Raw genomic sequence first — 21,784 nt, forward strand, 5'->3', positions numbered from 1 at the left:
CTAGCCAATTAAGAACTGAATTAATTGCTATTCTAGTCAATTAAGAACTGAATTAACTGCTACTCTAGTAATTAAAAACTGAATTAACTGCTACTTTAGTAAATATAGAAATGAATAACTGCTACTCTAGTCAATCAAAAACTGAATAACTGCTACTCTAGTCAATTAAGAACTGAATTAACTGTTATTGTAGTCAATTAAGAACTGAATTAACTGCTACTCTAGTAAATATAGAACTGAATAACTGCTATTCTAGTCAATTGAGAACTGAATTAACTTCTGTTCTAGCAAATTTAGAACTGAATGACTACTATCTACTCTAGTCAATTGAGAACTGAATAACAGCTACTCTATTCAATTCAGAACTGAATAACCTCTACTCTAGTCAATTGAAAACAAAGTAACTGCTACTCTAGCCAATTGAAACTGAATAAGTGTTACTCAAGTCAATTGAGAACTGAATAACTGCTAATGTCAAGCGACTTACCTTCTATGTTATCGTGTAAATATCTAGGTAGAATAAATAAAAACAAAGAAAATTTCAAAAATTTTTTTTATTAATAACATACAAATTGTAAATACTGATTAATGTTGTAAATCATAGAAAAAATGACTAGAACATAACAAAAATAAGGAGAGAAAACTTCCTTAATTAAATATTTAACATGCTTTCTTCTGAAGTCGAAAGATCGATGATTTGAGTGTTTCTTCTGCCAGGCCGATTTCTTCTCCACAGTAGTACCAACTAAAAGTAATAAAAACAGTGATGTAATGATAGAATTAACGTGTTTGTATACAGGTTAATTGCAAAATTATTCAACCGCTTTGCGCACAATAAAACTATTTATTTTACAAAGTAAGGAAGACAACAATGTATGTAAGAACTACCATACTATGCGGCAGCCGAATTGATGTTTCGTGCGAAATAATGAGCTGTTACCAAATTGCTTTCAATGGGCGAATATTGCGACATGTTGACAGGTTATTGTCTCACTAAAGACATATATACAGTATGTCTGTGAAATTTGACTCCCATATCACAGTTGTTGCCAGCGTCGCTGTAAAGGGATTGGTTGCCGCCAGAGCAACACTCAAGGCCAAACACGAATTCCACTGCCACGCATGACACAAGAAGTCACGAACACGTAATGCTGCACCCTCGTGTCCCACGACTTATGACCAGACTATAGTCAAATCTTTGCCTTACACGGGCTAGGGCGTTCTTACATTTCAAGATTTACTACTAGTGGATATACGATCATGTAACTAAGGCATTTGTGCCATTGGTTGAATATAACATTGCAGTATCTATACACCAATTATTATCATTATTAACTAGAAGTTGAATTACAGTAGAGTCCCGATTATCCGAGGTGGTATGAACCTGACTAACCTCGGATACTTTCTGCAAAACAAAGGGCAGTATCGTACGTACAGTAGTAAAATCGTGAAGTACAGAATTATAAATAGGCTTATATTAATTGGCGTACAACATGTTCGATTGTTCTAGTGTAAGCTGAAAAAGAAGACAATAAAACACAGACAATAAAAAAAGAAAAAAGGAAAATATTGACAGTACATTTTTTTTTTAAATTTACAACATAAAATAGTCCTGAAGTTTTGAAGATGATTGATGATAGCAGTACACATAAGGACTTCTAACACTATGACCTAATATATACGTACATATACACTGACGTGTCACCAATTAAGCACACCTGAATGTTTGCATTTCCCGCATTGCTACGCCCAGGTAATATTCGTCGATTACTCGCATTGGAGGTATAAACAGGCAGAACCCGTGGCTGCAAGGCACAATAGTCCAGACAAGCGGAATGGGAAAAGCACGGAACTTAGACGTGTTTGATTGAGGGCAGATTGTTGGTGGTCGACAAATAGGAAGCTCCATTGCAGTGATAGCGAATTAACTGGAGCTCTCACGTCTCACAGTTCCAAGGGTGTGTCGAGATTATGCTAATGCATGGAAGACATCCGGGAACCAGTCCTTCCGAAGTGTTAATGCACAGACAATTTAACGTTTCCTGCATCGTCCTGACTTTAGGAATCGCAGATCAACCCGAGCACCCTTGCTCACAAACCGCCATCGGATTGAAAACCTTGTATAAGGTCGAAGGCACAGGTACTGGACCATGGAACAGTGCGAATGGGTAGCCTGCAGCAATAAGCCTCGATTTTTGTTGCATCGCGCCGATGGGAGAGTCCAAATCTGAACAGCATGAACCCATTGATCCCGCACGTTAGGTTGATACAATGCAAGTTGGTTGGGGCTCTACTATGGTCTGGGATGTCTTCAGTTGGGCATCTTGGGATCATTAATACGCCTAAGAGACTCCCTGAATGCCAATCTGTATGTGGACATCCTGGGAGACTATGTACACCTGCCATGGAAATGGTTAATGCCAATCATGGTTAATGCCAAGGAAACAAGTATTTTCCAGCAAGACAACTGTCCAGCCCACAGGTCCCGGAGAACCATAGAGTGGTTCGAAGAACATTCTACCGACATCCAGTTAATTCAGTGGCCTTCCGCATTTGTGGCATGTTGTGGAAAAGACTGTTCAGAGAAGATGCCCCCCCCCCCCCAGTGAACATGGACTAATTGTGGATCGCTGTGAAGGACGCATGGTTTGCAACACTATCAGATGACTATATAATAGTCATATATATAGTCTAACTATATAATAATAACTTTGTTTTAAGTAAACACTTGCCTAGATTAGTAAGTGTACTATCCTTTGCATTCTTTTAGAGTCGACAGCGCTTACGGAATTGGATAAAAATATCTCTATCCCTTACGTAATTGCAACATAAGAAGGTATCTTAAACTGGGGTTACTTGGAAAATCTAAGACTATTTAGAAATCTGACATTTTTGGTGTTGTATGGTATAATAATGAGAGAACTATGACAGACACGTCATTTTCTTCCAGACCAATGTAAAGTAAGCGCCTAAAAGAAACAATATGGATGGTCATAAGTGCTGTGTCTTATTTATAGACTGGTATAAGATTCTCACAGCAATTGACACTTAAAAAAAAAAAAAAATCTGTAAATGGTCCCTGTTTCCGGAATGAAAAGTTATTTTTACCTGGTTGTGCTAAATATCATTGCTTTCGGAAGTTTCGTAATGAGACGAATTAGTTTTACATTTCCGCTTCCTTTCTGGGACAATCTATGGCCATTTAAAAAAAAAAAATCTTCCTTTTTTCTACTAAAAATGATTATATTGATCAGGGGATAGACAACGATGACATTGAAGTTTTGCCTGAACCTACCTACAACCGCAGAGAACAAGTTGTTTTTCCATTTCCATATGACTTTGCAGCAAAGAATTTCAATATGTGGAATTTATCCTTATCATACTGTGTTACATTATTATCATTATAACAGTACCATATGATATTTTTGCAAACGGTTAACGTAAATGCATACTTGTAAATATGGCACCAGGTAATTTTGTAAACCAATGTAAAGCAATTACTGATCATGGTACATTCATAAATTCTGTAAAATTATGTAGGGCATGTTATTAGTGTCTTAAAGAAGTCTCAAGAGCTTATGCGTGTAATGGCATTTGCCAAACATTCTCTTGCATTGTTTGAAAAACTACCGTTTATAAAAGGATATTGCGAAAACACTTTTTACTGATTCTGTAGGCCTTCAGGAAGACAAGTTTACCACTGTAGTTAGTTTAAATTGGTTCAACAATTTATTGTGTTTAACTAAAAGGTTGTGCAAAAAAAAGTATACATTTTTTTATTTAAAATAGCCCAGGAACACATTACTATGAAAGAAACATAGGCATATTGCATATCAATCTTCTCAGGAAAGTGTGATCTTGCAAGTGGTTCTTTCCAAATAGTCACATCTTTCACACAGCTCTTACTACTACGAAAATACATAAATTTTCTAAGTAGCCCCAAAAAGAAAAAAAAAATAATTGCAATAAATAACAAGGGGGTAGTATGAAAAAGAAGAAAAAAACTTTCCAAGTAACCCCAGTTTACGGTAAAGTATTAGATGGTGATCTACTAACATTAAGGCATTTTCGGGAGTAAATTTACTCTAATATTGCTCCTATTCATGGTAGTAAGTAATAATCTAGAACAGCATTTCCCAACCGGTGTGCCGTGAATGGGCCGCTGGTGTGCCGCGAGGAAATCGAAACAAATTGTTAATTCTATAGCAATCAAATCGCAAGACAAAGGAAAAATGTATATTTATATTTCACATTATTATGAACCTCTGCCATTAATCTACAACTTTAAATTTCATAGCGTGTTACTTTTCTGTACATTTTTAATGTTGAAAAAAGTATTTGTTATCATTGTTACGACTATTATTGCTTCTTTATTGCTGCAGACTATTTCTTAACTTGAAGTTTAAAAAAAAAAACATTCAATCCTTTCGACAAAGCAAACATGCATACAAATGACCTACATTTGTGTTTTAAAACTAAAAGAGATTTGTTTGTTCGTTCGTTATTTAGTGATATTTCTTCTTAGTGAAAGGTTGGATACAGTTTTCGAAAAAGAAAGCTTAGTTTTAAAAACCTGAGTCCAATCTTTCATTGCAATTGATTTCTATTTTCAAATTAGAATGAAAAATAAGCATAATGATTTACCACGGGGAAGAACCAGTGATTGAGCTTTCTTCTCTGTGAGAAGGAGATCAGTAATCACAGAAAAAAATACCATGGTATTATATATATTTACAAATAATATCTATGAGTGTGCCGCGAGAATTCAAGTTACACCCATAGTGTGCCGCAAGTTGAAAAAGGTTGAGAAACGCTGATCTAGAAATTTACTTTTACTGATATTTGTTTATTTTCACATTAATTCTTTCTTTATTTTATGCTTAATGTCTCAAATATATGCAACAACATATAGAGAAAGGATAAAAATAAATAAATAAATAAATAAAAAACAATAAAGGAAGTGATACACGTCTGTTTCATCATTGTGCTCTGAAATATTTTCATAAATCTGATTCAATCTAACGAAGCCATACTTCATCTAGTGTAGAATTAACCTAGAGGAAAAGAATATCTCTAAATGTCATCTATTGAAGCATACGTAAGTTAGTATAACCTAGTCTACATTCACCTAGTAAAACTAATCTAGTGAAACCTAATTTAGTATAACCTACTCTAAATTCACCTAGTAAAACTAACCTAGTGACACCTAATTTTGTATAACCTAGTCTACATTCACCTAGTAAAACTATCCTATTGAAACCTAATTTAGTATAACCTATCTACATTCACCTAGTAAAACTAACCTAGTGAAACCTAATTTACTATAACCTAGTCTATATTCCCCTAGTAAAACTAACCTAGTGAAACCTAATTTACTATAACCTAGTCTACATTCACCTAGTAAAACTAACCTATTGAAACCTAATTTAGTATAACCTAGTCTACATTCACCTAGTAAAACTAACCTAGCGAAACTTAATTTAGTATAACCTAGTCTACATTCACCTAGTAAAACTAACCTAGTGAAACCTAATTTAGTATAACCTATCTACATTCACCTAGTAAAACTAACCTAGTGAAACCTAATTTAGTATAACCTAGTCTACATTCACCTAGTAAAACTAACCTAGTGAAACCTAATTTAGTATAACCTAGTCTACATTCACCTAGTAAAACTAATCTAGTGGAACCTAATTTAGTATAACCTAGTCTACATTCACCTAGTAAAACTAACCTAGTGAAACCTAATTTAGTATAACCTAGTCTACATTCACCTAGTAAAACTAACCTAGTGAAACCTAATTTAGTATAACCTAGTCTACATTCACCTAGTAAAACTAACTTAGTGAAACCTACTTTAGTATAACCTAGTCTACATTCACCTAGTAAAAGTAACTTAGTGAAACCTAATTTAGTATAACCTAGTCTACATTTACCTAGTAAAACTAACCTAGTGAAACCTAATTTAGTATAACCTAGTCTACATTCACCTAGTAAAACTAACTTAGTGAAACCTACTTTAGTATAACCTAGTCTACATTCACCTAGTAAAACTAACCTAGTGGAACCTAATTTAGTATAACCTAGTCTACATTCACCTAGTAAAACTAGCCTAGTGAAACCTAATTTAGTATAACCTAGTCTACATTCACCTAGTAAAACTAACCTAGTGAAACCTAATTTAACCTAAGTGAAATTCCAACTTAACCTAACGCAATCAATATTAACTTAGTGAAATCTAGCTTACCTAATATTTAAAAACAGTAGTGATGGAATTTTAAAATTTGCTGTTTTAAGTTTGTGGGCACAAAGTACCCTCCTCCCCCCGTTGGTAGGAGATGTGACTGACATTTAAAAGTGTCACTCCTAGATGTCAGTATAATAAATACTTGTTATTCTTATCCCGTGTGTACTGTTCATTTCGGTCTCTGTAGATTTTTTGCAAGAATCTCTAATTTGTTTCTTTTGCGAGAGATACTTAATCGTAACAGGTAAGCACAAAATGACTCCTCCCCCCTTGGTAGTACGCGTTACAAAAAATACCTAGGTAGTGCGAAGGTTAATATGCGTCACCTGTCCGCCCATAACTTTTGTGAACTGTAGAACCACGGAGTTTTGTTTAAGATTTTATGTAGACCCTAAAAGTAGTATTTAATTATCTTGGATATTTATTATCTTTAGTAAAACGTTAACACTCACCTGTTTCCACTTTGATCTTTTACCCTTACTGTGTTTAAATAGATCTGATAAGGATATAAATAGTCAAGAGATATATATGGCTCGAAGGACATCATAGCTGTTACAGTATTGGATTCATTTTTATTTCGAAGGAAACCATACTCTCCCATGGTAACTGCAGACAGGATTCGGCCACTTTCTATCAAGTTATCAAACCTATAAAAAAAATCGTATATAACACATTATCATGGTTGTATGTATTATAACAAAAATCCTTTTGGATATTCCAAAAGTATATTTAGAAATGATAGTAATTTATGCAAAAAATTTCACTAATTACTAAAAATAATTGAGCATTCCCTTTAAAAAGTTATGCATATAATTAGCACTAGAGTTATTATATATTGCTATTCTGGTTCAAGAGACACAGTTATTCCGTTCAGAGTGCAATGACGAAAGATGCAGAGCAAACAGAGTTCAATAAGGACATCCTCTGCGGTGTGTCTAGCATGAAGATCTTTACAAAACTCTACTGACACAAATTGATTCTTCATTTATTTTCACCTCTGGTGCTGGGTTCGATCCCAGCCCCCGCCAAGTAAACTTTGTGGTGGACAAACACCATTTGCCTGGGTATCCTCGGGGTTCTCCCGTTTCCTCTTAATTTCTTTATTTCACCATTTCATTCATTACTCATCATCACCGTCTCCTTTAGCCTCATCGGCATAACCGTAGGACGTAAAACTCAAAGATTTCATTTCATTTTTCATTTATTTTAAACACATAAAGGTGAACATCCTTGTGAAAATGTTTTATATATTAGTAACAAGAAATTTAACCTTACGGTCTGTTAAATACTACAATGAGATCCGAAAAACCCACGTGTACAGGGTGTTCCCTTTACACTCAAAATAAAAGCGTTTAACAATGTAAGATGGTAAGATATTTAAGATCTCAGCCTCCCATCTTGATCATTGATATGGTAACAGTGCTCCTTACGTGAATTGCTACGTCTTTGCCGTGTAACTGGCACGTAACTATCCGCGGAGGGAGGAGAATAAAATATGTGTGTTGACCAATTCTTTGCCCTCGCCTTTCCGCGTTTGGTGAACAACAATGGCTGAGTTCCAGTGAGTTCATTTTGGAGTACTGTTTAGTAGCAAGTGTGTGGGACCATGTCATTTGCAGATTATCCGGGGAAATCGCTTATCCACGGTGACTGTGCCCAAGGGCGCCCATGTTGTGGTTTCCAAGGGGGACAAGTATAAGCGACATTTCAAATATAGTTTCAAATTTTGATGTAACTATTCTAAAAATTCTATCGGGTTTTCAATATTCCGAAGTACAATTTCCTCTAGGGGGGCGAGCGCCCTATCTTGCTCCCCCCCCTGATGGGCGCCCTTGACTGCGCCACCTGTTTCTGCGAATAATCGTGTGTTTACTGTAGTAATGGTACTCCGTCTCATCTTCCTCTTATATCAATAAAAATTTTAATCGATTGTTTCTTGATTTAACTAAAAAAAAAAAAAAAAAAAAATTGAAGTTTATGTGTTTCATCTTTTTTGTTGTATTGCTTTTAGTTTGGAAATTAGATGCGAACGTTTACATTTTTTTTCAAAGCAGCGGAGAGGGAGGCGCAAAAAAGACAGATACACAAGCCAAGTTGCGAATACATACACTTTAATGCACATGATCACGAGCGCTTGAAGAAAATTTTCAAGGGAGGACATCTTCCTGGTTGCTATATTACGTTTTGGTATGTTTTATTTGTTATTAAGAAAATCTTAAGAAATTTAAGTTGTTGTTATATGCATTTTCGTGAGTCAGAGAGGGCTTGTCCACCCTACTTCCCTTTGGGCCCCCATGCACATGGTACTTCATGTAAAACACAAGTATTTACGCACATTGCATAACTTTTATTAACTACAGTAAATATATTAAGTATTGTAATGTCCGAGTAAGGAAATTACATTGGCTCCACTTGTATTTCGAAGAATCGAACTCCTTTCCAAATTCAGGGAGACAACTGGCTCCCATGTTCCCGGCGGGCGGCCATGTGCGTGGATATTTATTTTTGAAATCTCTGTATGTACTGGTTCTATCTAATATACGTCTAGGTCAGAATTATCTATACAGGAACCAGCTAAAAGAGGACCAAAAGCTTTAACTATTTGCTGGCATAAAATTTGATTCTTATGCAGGCCAAAAATGTTGGGGGGGGGGGTGCTGAAGTAAGAGGGGCCGATCCAACCATATGATAGTTCATCAACATATTATAGTTCTTTTACAAGCCTACTGTAAAACTTTAGGGGGCCAGCAAAAATTTAGGGGGGCCGCCCCCCTAGACCCCCCTGGATACGGGCCTGTTTTTATGGACTCAGTTAACAAGATTTCACTTTCAACTGATGTTACCGCCTAACTAAGCCAACATTCTACTGATAACTTTTGTAATAATTCCATGCAGGGGCGTCATTTGGGGAGGGCAGGAGGGCGATTGTCTTCTTGAAATTTGATATGTTTTTTTTTTTTAAATAAATTGTATACTAATAGAAACGCGAAACTCCTATACTGGAGCACCAGGCCCGTAGCCAGCCCAAAAATGTAGGGGGGCCCGGCTGAAGTTAGGGGGGGCAATCCAACCTTATTATAGTTCTTCACCGTATTATAGTTCATTTGCCAGCCTACTGTGAAAATTTTAAAGGGGCCAGAAAAAATTTAGGAGGGGCAGGCCCCCCTAGACTCCCATTGGATACGGGCCTGTGGAGCACTATTTCGCCCCGTCCTTGACAAAATCTGAAATGATGGTACTGTCCACGTTTGACCCTACCATAACAATTATATAAAAATACCTTAATTTTTACTTATGTCCGAAATTAGATTACATATAAACATAAACCTTATAACATTACTTACTCAGTATTCATCTTAAACGTTAGAGATCTACCATCTACAAATAGATGGAGCAGAAGTTGGCCTCTGCTTTCTACAGTTGAACGTGAAAGACCAACAACGGCTCGTATTTGGTCGCCTGGAAATACAAATACAAATTTTAACTAAACTTAAACAACTAATTATTAATATATATTTATGTTGACACGTAATTTTGTATGAAATATGATCAGCAGATCGCATTATTAAAATATCCCTGCTGAACTTACAAATTATTTGAAGTATTCAGAACATTATAAGACGAAATCTTACCGGTCTTTCCTTGGGCAGAAACAGAAAATTATACATCGAATATTACTGAAGATTATTGGTATCAAGCCATGTAAAGTAAAAGTAAAAGAAAAAATTTAATGACTATCAACCTCTATTACACTTCTGTACACTGTTGCCACACTTGGTACAATTGTACCAAATTCAGCCCTTTTTGTCATTCATCGGCCCGTTGGTACCACGCTGGCATTTGAGCCCCTTTTTGTGAAAAAGTTGGTACAATTCTACCCAATTCAGCACTATTTAGTAAATACGGTACTTGTCACATTTTCGAAAATGTCAGTAGTATTACCCTCCTTTGGTTTTGAAATAAGCAAGAATAAGGTGCAATAATTTATATTTTAACACAAGAATCGGAGATGATTGACTTGTTCCTCGTTATATATATATGTGTGTGTTCATATTTGACCATAATACCGTTTTGGTTTATTGGTCACTTTGAAATAGTGGCGCGTTTAGTTTCCTTACAATACATACCGAAGATGGTAACTGTTTTCCCTTTTAATTTGCGGTCTCTGTTGTACTCCCTACATGCGAGAAAATTTTCATCGACTTCCACGGTTGTTAGTGGTCCTCTTATTTGGATGATTCTAAGAAGTAATTTTTGAAAATAGCACTTTCTTGATTCTGATTCTTGGAGGAAGGGGGGGATATTGTACAACTTTACCTCTTTTAGTTTCGTGTTATAAAGCCATGCATTACTTTGGTATAAAATAATGAATTCAGCCCTTTTTGTTTCAATTTGGTACTATTTTTCAGCCCACTCCAGAGCTAAGTCTGTGGCAACAGTGCTTCTGTATCAAATTTCGACTACAACTGTATAAAGAATTACCACCGGATATTCAAATTCTGCATTTGTTATTGTCTCGGAGCCAGGGACATACTCAAGAATTCTTTAAGGGGGATAATAAGATTTTCTGGTGTTCCAAACTCAATATGAGAACGAATTATATTGCAATTTGTAAAATTACCCCTAAAATGAGACTAAATTTACATAACGTACGTATTTCAGGGAGAAGGGGTCAGGGCCTCCAGGACCCAGCCTCTGCGTCGACCGTACTCGGAACCTAGGAATCATTAGCGAATCCAGGTACCATTTTTTTAAAAAAATTACAATTCATACATTTTCTTGGAAATATATTAGTATTTCTTACAGAAATTAATATTTTCCAGTGACAGAATCTGTATATAGCTTAAGAAACTCTGGTGTCACTTCTGTGGGGTGGAGGAGCGTGAAGGAAGGGAAAATTTTGTGGCGCCTCCTTGATGTCACTGTTGTAATGCATTTCTGATTCATAAAGAACAGTGTGAGAAGCCGTTCCGACTCTTTGAAGTAGTTCCGACTTGCTGTATATCTGTGATGATTGCAACACAAACATCATCAAACTCAGAGAAACGAGAGCGAAAGCAAATTCTCAGTAGACGTAAGAAATATGTTCCAATTGAAACAAGATTAACGAAAGCTTCACATATGCCAGTAAGACGAACATCTCGCAGATGTGCATTCTGTAACACTGCCCAGGAGCCTCATCGAAAGCGAACAACGTGCAATACCTGCAATATTCGACTCTGTATAACAAAAAAACACCACGAGAACTACTTTTATCAGTACATACATAAGAAAGTATAATGCTATAGATTGGTGCAATAGTTATAAATTGGTGTAATTTGACTTTCATTGGTAATTTTGGAACACCAAACCCACAACTGCATGTTAGGCGTAATATCCTCAACTACAGCATAGATTTTTGCTCTGAACTCAACGAAATAACCCAGTGGAACATTTGTCACTCATAAATGTCCTAACAGCACAATCACATAGCAGGCATATGCTTATCATGTTTCCTCAGGTACATGGGAATGTGTCCAGTATATGCCTTATGTACCTCTGAGAGAGAAATCAGATGGATGGCAAGTCATACTCACAGTCTATGTCCGCCCCTAGGCATATGCCTGACATGAACCTGGGGAACGTGCCTAGTATGTTCTAAATATGTTCCCCATGCTGTAAGCGTCAATGAACCGCAAAATTACTCCCCCAAAATATGTTAAATCGCCTATATTCGTAATGTGTTTACATTATGCTGAGCCTAAAAAAACACTTTAAACACGTAAAAAAAACGTACCGCAGGCTGAACGCGAACCACCAACCTTTGGATCACAAGCCACGTGCTCTACCGACTTATCCACGGAGGCGATGGAAACAATGTCGCTTGTAGAGGAATAAATTTATGAGGTCTTTTGAATTTGGCTAATCAAAGTGATCCTTTAACAGCGTATATTCCACGATAACCGTTTGGGATAAGATAAAATCTACTCGCCATGTAATTTTATAGCAAAATGACAAGTGTCTATTTACTTTATTTCATGGTTCTTTCATATTCATTTTCAAATGATCGGCGACAGTTGTCATCTAATAAAGTTGATGCGTTTGTTGCTTCTAGTACACAATCGCTTAGAAAAAGAAGCAACAAATGCATCAAATGTGGGAGATGAATTTAGAACACCTAAATGACGCATGCTTAGCACATCTTGTGCTGTTAGAGTATCTGAAACAGCATGTACACTCATGTCCAAAATTATTGACGCATGTCTATAAATATGTTGCTGTAGGGATATAATTTGATAACGAATTCGCCCAGTATTTCTTATAATGTTGATTTGTGTATAATCTACAAAGACATGTATGTAGAAAATTTCATATCAAAAGAGCAGTAAATAAGAACAATAAAACGAAAATAAAATTTTGTTTTCCATTTAGCAACATTTTGTTTTACTCATTCTAATTTTCGTATTTATAATTCTTTTCCTATGAAATTTACCACAAATGTACATTTCTCGATTATGCACATAGTTTCAGTATTAAAAGTACCCTGCAAAATCATTATCAAATTATATTCTTACAAGAAAACAGTTACAGATATGCGACAATCATTTTGGACATGAGTGTACCTAAAGGACGTACCTAGTTAGAGTGCGAAACTGAGCTAGATATGTAAATGCTATATTTATGGTACATAGTTGCAAATATCAATTAGGTGTAACAAGTACCTAAAACTGTAGGTAGCTGAAGTACATACTTAGCACATGAATATCATATGTGCCAAGTGTCGGGTACCTAAAAAGTAGCTGGGACACATAAATGGCACATGCCTAGCCCATCCTATGCTGTTAGGGTGGTAGAACTATTGGAAGGATTTTTGTCATACTTGGTAGGTAAATTCCCTAGCACAATTGTTGTAGGCTTCAATTCCACAAACCGAAAAACACAACAGCGCTCAGGGCCAAGGCTAGTGAAGTCAGCCATTTTGGTTACAGCCATTTTGGTCAGCCATTTTGGTCAATGTGACCACCCAGCAAAATTATTTCGTACTAACCTATGCAGAAAAAAGTACTAGATCCGGGGGGAAATTACTACAATTTTATCTGCTCCCTCTTCATCCTATTTTTGACATTTTATGGTATTAATATCTTATTAGAAGGTTTCCGGCAGTTCCTCCTTAGGGTGGGTGAGGGAGTGACCCCCACATTCTAGAAAAAAAAAACAACTTTAATTTTTAGTCAAAATTCGATACAGACCATGCCAACCACTTACAGTATCACAATTTTGACTTTACACCCCGCAAACTAAAAATTCTGGCGGAATCCCTGCCTAACTGTAGTATTAGAACTCACTGTAAATTCACTGAAGTAACACAAGTATGACAAATATAGAGGCTGTCGGGAGAAAACAAGAAATGTCATAGAATGGGCTTATTGACAAAATCTAGTGGTCATTTATTAGTTGGAGGAGGCGACCGGAAGGCACATATGTCCCATTTCCGCTCTTGTGTAAAGAGATCAGTTAGCACTCGTAAAACTTGTAAATACAACTGTTAAAAAATGCAAAGAAATTTACCAGGAACAGTGAAATTTTCGTACATTGCCAAATTTTCATGATATTTCTTTTTCTCTTCCAAATGTATTTATGAGAAAAGAAAAGGTTAAAAAAAAAGTACTAGATTTGTTGCTGAACGTACTAGAACACTAAAATAGTATAAAAGGTACTAGATCTAGTACGAAAGTACTAGCGATGGTCACACTGCAACTGTCGCTAAACCCTTGCGGTGGTGCTATTCGGTACTACAGTATATACTACGTGAGTCAGAACTTGGACTATTTTGCTACAAAACGACACCAATACAAGCTCTGTAACTAGACTGAATAAACGTAGCCTAAATGAATTTACAAAGTTATAAAATCCTCTCTGAAGCACCATGGATACTAGTATATACAATAAGGATTGGTAAAATTTGTCTCAAAATAAAGAAATTCGAGATGTATAAATACAATAAATTTTGGCGTTTGTCATCAAGTAATGAGAACCTCATGTATTCAATAAGGCTGTTGACATTACTCATGAGATAAAGAAATGTTAAGATACAGCATATACAGGGTGTTTCAAAACAACACGGACAATGTTTAGGAGATGATTCCTGACACCAAGATAAGACAAAAAGTATAGGCCAACCTGGGTGCACAAATGCTTCCTTTTGGAGTTATAGGCTGCCGAAAACATGCAAAATTAACTTTAAAGGTCCATAGCTCCAAAACTATGGGACGTACCGTAGTCGGGTCAAGACTGCGCTTAGGAATTAATATGTGCCCTATCAAAAAAAAAAAAAAAAGTTTCAGAATTCTAAGGTACTCACGAAACATTTTTTTTTAGCGAGAGTCTAGCTAAAGGCATATAATTTGAAGCACTCACCAACCACATCTATAAGAATTGTTGCGGAAGTATCGCAGGATTCTGAAACTTGCATATTTGGATAGAAGACATACTAGTTCCTAAGTGAAGTCTTGAGCCGACTACAGTAGATCCCATAGTTTTTAGCTATGGACCTTTAAACTTGATTTTTTCATGTTTCCGGCAGCCTATAACTCTGAAAGCGTGTCTTCACTGTTCACCTTTTCCCGTTTTGCCTTATGATTCTTATCGCAGGAAAGGTCAATCAAAAATTAGTACCGGTACTTAATGACTTGATATCGTAAGGCAAAACGGGAATTCCCCTTTGGCCTTACATTAATTTTCATACATTGGTAGCCTTGCTTTAGCAAATCTAAATGTAATTAAAATGTTCAACAGAAGGATACTGAGAAACTGAAAAAAAAAAAACAAGTTTCATTGAGAAAGAAGGTAACAATGCAATGATTTGGAATTCAGGACTTAGAATTGATGATCACAGGACAGAGTTGAACTGACGAACTTTGGCCCATCATCAAAATTTTGACCCACGAATTCGACCATCATGGCTCACAAAATCCGGATTTTCGATGCCCTACTGCTATTCACGAGAACAAAGTTACAACTAATCACAAAAAAAAGAAAAAAGAAAAACAAAAAAGAAAGAATAAAAGAAAAACGGCATAAACATAGTCCTACAAGTTCTGGTGTGCGTAGGTGTCTGTTTCTGTACTTAAAACAGTAGAATCACTTTTAACAGTATCCACCTTACATGTATTTTATTTCTTTTAACCTCAATGAAAATCGTTTATTCTGTCTACAGAAATAGAATTGTAACTCCTTGAAAACAACTTAACTCTGATCAGGAGCAGGCCCGTATCCAGGGGGTCTAGGGGGCCGCCACCCTAAATTTTTACTGAACCCCTCTAAAATTTTGACAGTAGGCTTGCAAATGAACTATAATATGGTGATGAACTATAATATTTTTTGATCGCGCTTCCCTAACTTTCACCGGCCCCCCGTACATTTTCGGGCTGGCTTCGGGCTTGATCAAGAGTGCAGAAAAGTTTTGAAGAGTGAAAAAAAGTCCTCGCCGACTCTCACTACTTATGTGTAAAGAAAACGAACAAATTAAAATGATAGTTCTCATAATTATATTTTATTTATAGCGTAATGAGAACATTTTTGCTCAAACTCCGATTCACAAAACTTCCCAGATATCAAACTGTCTGAGCCCAACGTTCATTAGTGTGCAAAAAGTGTACGACTATACTTAGGTAGAAAAAAAAAAAGCATAAACTCTTCCACAAATCAAAGGGAGGATAGGTTTATTTGGTGAAGTTAACATTTAAAAGAAATTGGGAGCAACAAGCAACTTACAATAGAGATGTATACATGGGTAACCAGGAAGAGGAATGGGGAGCTGAACCTCCAAACCATGTCGTTCCAAATGAGGGTTCGCTTGTTATATGTTTATTAAATTTGTTTAATACTTACAGCCAGGGACGTGAGCAGGGATTCATTTCAGAGGGAAGGTATCCAAATTCAACATGAGGACAAATTGTACTAAAATTTGTAATATCGCCCCTAAAATTACACAAAATTTACAGGAAAGTCGGGATTTCGGGGAGCAGTGTTCGGATCCCCCAGAACACATCCCCTGCCTACACCAAATGAAGAATGTAGTATTTTTTTCATGAACAATGCTAATACATTTTAAAAAAAATTAAAAAGTTATTGCCGGGTAGCTAGATAGGCAAGTCCGCTCCTGTCAGTGGGATAAATTATTGAAAAGGGATGAGAATTAATGTTTTTATTCATGTAATTAGACTATTTCTATGAATGTGCAAGGGTAGAGCAGGGCGCAGGGACGCACGCAGGTATTTATTTCGGGAGGGGTCTAAAGCGTTTCTGGGGGTCCAAATACAATTTGAGACTAAATTATATGAAAATTTCTAAAATTGCCCCTAAAAGTAGACTACATTTACAAAAAAGTCGGGATTTCGCGGGGGTTCGGATGATGCTCATGCTCGATATCACAAATTACTAACCTATTCAGGTTCATGATGCTCATTGTCACAAATTACTGTGAGACCATGAGAATGACATATGGTGCTCGGCTCCCATTGGTACATTTTCGGGAGAAGCAAAATATCGCGACAAAAATATGACATAACTATCCATAATTGAGCCAAAGGTAAGAAGAAATTTATGGCCTTCTGGAAGCAGTACCCTCAAATCACCTTGGCAGTGGGCATGTTGCAAGTCACCAGAAATATAAGTGGAAACAAACCTTTGCCTGCGTACTTTGAAATGTAGACTAAGTAGTAAACAGATTTCTCTAATGCAATACTTAGATGCTGTTGCTCATTGTATACACATGGAAGATAAATAGCATCTTGTATAGATGTTCTGTACTCCTTGTTATATGAATAAACAAATTAAATTGTATCTATTAATGCATTTGCAAGCCTACCAACATAAAGTTCGTGAAACAGGAAAATGCACATCGAGATTTCCCGTTCTGCCTTACATCAAGATGTAAAGTGATAACAGATTTTACATGCAAATTCCATTGCTAGAGGCCATAAGGCGAAACGAGAAAAGACGAACAGCACATGAATCCTCTGAAAGGAAGCATTTGTGCATCCAGGTTGGTCTATACTTTTTGTCTTATCTTGATGTCTGGAATCACCTGCCAAACGTTGTCGGTGTTGTTTTGAAACACCCTGTATAGTTATCATAATTAGGGCTATTGCTTTACTTTAAGTAAAAGAGCTTATTTTCATTATAGTAAAAGTTGTTGACACTAGTCATAAGGTAAAAAAAAATGCAACTTTAAGTTGCATGTACATTATTTATGACAGTAAACCTACTAGACCTACTAGGGGGGGGGGGAGAAAGGAAAGCAAAACAGCTTAAACTCACCACAATAAGGGCTATTGGCATTAGTCATGAGATAAAGAGATCCTCTTGCACGAGAATTCTCCGAGCGTAAACCAATCACTCCACATCCGCCATCTTCGCAAGAAAAGCAGTCTCCATGAACAAAGTCCTTTTCAAAGTTTTGAAGTCCTGGACATGGGAATCCGACGAATTTACATTCTGATGTCAGAGATTCCAAGTATAAATCCCATGCTCTTTGATGGCTGCACATACGTTCGTCTTTCCTATCTGTAACAAAAGATAATAATAATAATAATAATAATAATAATAATAATAATAATAATAATAATAATAATAATAATAATAATAATAATAATGTTTCTTTTCACTATGTGAAACTACGGTAGACTTCCAAATTACGTGAATTCAATACTCGAAGTAGTAGATCTATAACCACTGGTTGCAATCAAGGGCGCCGATTTCTCTGTAAATTTGGAATGGGGGAGGCACATTCAGATGCAGAAGGTAAATATATGAGGATTTTAAGGCAAATTGCATTCAAATTATGCCAAATATTGTATATTCATAAATACAATAGGGAGGCCCCACATGAGCTTTGGGGGCTCCGGGCCCCCCAAGATCGGCGCCCTTGGTTGCAATATTGTTATAAGATCAAAAATCGATTCTGTTCCTCGGATGCTGAATTCATATAAAAAGGTCATCACTCACAATTTTTTACTGTTTTCGCTCTTGTGGATGAACACTAAAACTAACAAGGAGACTTACGGAAGTGTCACTCACCGATTTGAATGAAACTTTGCGCACTTGTAGAACATCTAAAAATAATCGAAACGTATTTTTTTGTTTCTACAATGGTGAAGATTTAAGGGTCGAAACCACCCTTTGAACTTTAGGGGTGGTCTCTAAGCATAGACAGAAACCAACCATTTAATTTAGAAGAAAACATACTGCCAGGTTTTTTTTTTTTTTTTTTTTTTTAAGGACATCTGATTCAGAATCTGCCGTGAAAATTACAAAATTTAAAATGGCGGATCCAATATAGTGATTGCAGTTACAAAATGTCTTCTGGTTTGAAATTCTCTGCAGTTAGTCAAGAACAATTATAGTTGGCAGAGATTACTACGAGGAGGTTGCAGACCAATTTGAAACCCCTTTGAGTACTTTCTTTTTAATGGGATGCTTGATTAAAATGAGTCTCTGCACCTCTCACTATAGCGTTTACAGAGACACAAACAGTAGAAACTGTGGCACAACCAATAAATCTATGACTCATAGCTACACGATACAGCCTTTAATTTTTGAAAATGGGGTTCTGTTATCACCGTTGTTAATAATTTTGCAGGAAAAGAACGGAACATTTGGCCCCTATAGTCCAAAACAACCTCTTTCAATCTGAAAATGTCCTTGCGAAAGCATTAAATTCGGGAAAATTAACATTCAAGTCTTGTGAGATCATAGTTTCAAGAAGTTTTTCTCCCAATTTCTAATGCAAAGTCCATTTTGTTATTAGATTCCTGGAGTGTTTACAATGCATCAACTTTTCAACCAATTTTATGAACAAAGGAGTACTTAAAAATAGAAACCATTTTGCATAACTGGTAGGATTCAGCCTCTTGATGTGTTCGTCTTTAGGCCGTGGGATAACTTCTTGAGACATTGTACTAATATTGACCTGTACAACTATAACATAAATTTACACCTCCATAATAATATCATTTAGTTCCAAATCACTTATTCATAATCAGTTTTTTTTTTCTCCCAGATTTGCAAAAACTTATTAGATATGCGTGACACAAAACAGTTATTTAGAAGAAGATTGTGCTGCATTTTGCGATTTGTCACAGTTATTGCTGTAGTAAGGTGAGCTTGGTGTAAACGGTGTTTATGCATCACCAGTGGCGTAGCAGCTGCCCCCGCAATCCCCGCAGTGCGGGGGGCCCCGAGGTATAGGGGGCCCCGAAGTCTTGCGATGAATAAAGATTTAAAGAAGTAGAACCTCAACCTTTCTTCTATCGGCTTTACAACTAGGGCCTCTTCTCTATACTTTGCGGGGGGGGGGGGCGCAAAAGTGTGCTACGCCACTGTGCATCACACATTTTTTAAAGAAATATCATTACTGTGAAGCGTTTTCTCAATAAATTCATGATTATAACGATTGAGAATATATGAAGTTCTGACATAGTGAGAGGCAAGGGGAATCGCTGTACATAAGTATCCTGAATAGGGAGAGGTGCAAGGGATTCACTTTAATCAAGCATTCCGTTAAAATAAAGGGGTTTCAAATCAATAGAAAGGGTTTCAAATTGGTCTGCAACCTCCTCGTAGTAATCTCTGCCAACTACAGTATAATTGTTCTTGTCTAAGTGCAGAGAATTTTAAACCAGAGGACATTTTGTAATCGTAATCACAATATTGAATAAGCCATTTTGTAATTATCAGCTGTACTAACCTCCCCTGGCAGTATGTATTATTCTATATTAAATGATTGTTTTCTGTCCATGCTTGGAGACCACCCCTAACGTTCAAAGGGTGGTTTCTACCCTTAAATCTTCACCATTGCCGAAAAAAAAAATACGTGTCGACTATTTTTCGCTGTTCTACAAGTGTGCAAAGTTTCATTTAGATCGGTGAGTGACACTTTCGTGAGTCTCCTTGTGAGTGAAAATTGATGTCTGTCATTTCTGATTGCAATAAATCAAATAATAAATAAATAAAATCAAAGATGAGACATGGTATTGAATGCATATGAAAAAAATTGCTTATGCTAACTATTTACTTTTTTATCCATTATTCGATCAGTGTTGTCATCGAATGAACGTCGATTTGCACCACCACTTCCGGTTTGAACAAACAGATAAAAATAGAGACAAAAAACTCATTACTGTCGAGCTGAATCTGTGTCAAGAGCCGTTTTGTGATATTATGTTTTACCGTTTTTTTTTTTCTCTATGAAAATTCTAAGAACTTTCGGTTTTGATAGAATGAAATGGTAGAAATCAACTACTTCCAGTTTTAACTTTGATCGTTATAGACTAGAAACGGTAACAGATAACTAGAACAGGTTTTCTGTAATCAATTAAGTGCTCGTCTCTATTCTAATCTTTCTAGTAAAACCGGAAGTTCTAGAAATCTACTACCACTTTCGATTTCAATATTAATTGAGGTAATATCAAATTTTCTCATGTGATGTACACGTGACACTCCTAATTTTTTTATAGACTTATATACAGAAGATAGGTATTTATCCTGTAAAGTATTGAAAATAGTGTTAACAATTTTTTCTCTAGAAAAAGACTACGAATAAATCTATACACTTACTGATATAAATGGCTACTTCTAAGAGGTTTGTAGTGTCCGTGCAGTTAGGCTGTTTCCCTCCTCCATTAATGAAGTAGTCAACATGTCCCACAGGTCTCCAAACTCCAAGTCTTCCAAATAGTACAGAACCTCCAAACGTATGAATTATTTCCACAAAATGAGCGTCCGACTTGTGGATTCCAATACCACTGAGGAGATTGGTGCTTTGGAAGAGAAATCCTGCTGGGTCCACACCTACCAATGCAATGTATACATTTCTATTTATCAACTTTCAACAATAAAAGATTAACGAAAAAAGTCACTTAAGATTCTTTGAGCTGAACAGTAAATACACTGAAAAAAAAAATGTAATTAAATTGCCAAACATCAATGTAAAATCAATTACTCTTCATTTTGTTAAGTTGATATACACTTCCTTAGATTAAATTACAAAATTTGCTGGTTCTTTTTACAAATTTACAGTAAATTTATAAGAAAAAATATGATATTTTTATTGATAAAAATGTAATTTTACACCTTTTCATGTTAGTAATTTTACTTTATAGGTGTAAATTAACTTACATAGAAGCTTGACAAACAGATTGCCAACTTTTCTTTGTAAATTTACCTATGAAATTTTTTTTACAGTGTAGTCAAAAGTTAATTGTTCTCTATTATACAACACAAATGTATGTCTTTATGCAACAACTACAATATTTAGACGTAACACATTTATACTCATTTGGAGTTAACCTCCGAAAGTACTTACGAATGATTTGCAATCTTTTAACGATACTATTGTACCTAGAGTTGCCATATTTCAAAAATGAAAATTCGGGACGCTACTAAATTACGAGAATCTTTGAAATGCTTATAATGAAAAGAAGTGTTACATACTAATTTACTTTCTTCCATTGGGTAGAGTTCTTCAAGTATTAGGTAATAACATTTTTAGTAATT

The 21,784-nt window shown here is 35.9% G+C and overlaps 1 protein-coding gene across 1 annotated transcript in view; it reads right to left on the reverse strand.

Moving 5' to 3' along the window:
• Positions 1-575: 575 nt before the first annotated feature.
• The window catches only part of LOC145672736 (phospholipase A1 member A-like), a 69,479-nt gene continuing 48,270 nt past the window's right edge, over positions 576-21,784 (reverse strand). Inside the window, exons 5-9 of the mRNA XM_081741911.1 lie at positions 20,846-21,079; positions 17,549-17,794; positions 9,592-9,706; positions 6,700-6,894; positions 576-745 (exon numbers count right to left, since the gene is read on the reverse strand). Of these exons, the coding sequence (XP_081598037.1) occupies positions 661-745; positions 6,700-6,894; positions 9,592-9,706; positions 17,549-17,794; positions 20,846-21,079 (875 nt within the window). The 3' untranslated portion in view covers positions 576-660. The remainder of the gene's footprint in view (positions 746-6,699; positions 6,895-9,591; positions 9,707-17,548; positions 17,795-20,845; positions 21,080-21,784) is intronic.

Source organism: Thermobia domestica, chromosome 16, assembly GCF_964235325.1.
Source record: "Thermobia domestica chromosome 16, izTheDome1.hap1.1, whole genome shotgun sequence".
NCBI lineage: Eukaryota > Metazoa > Arthropoda > Insecta > Zygentoma > Lepismatidae > Thermobia > Thermobia domestica.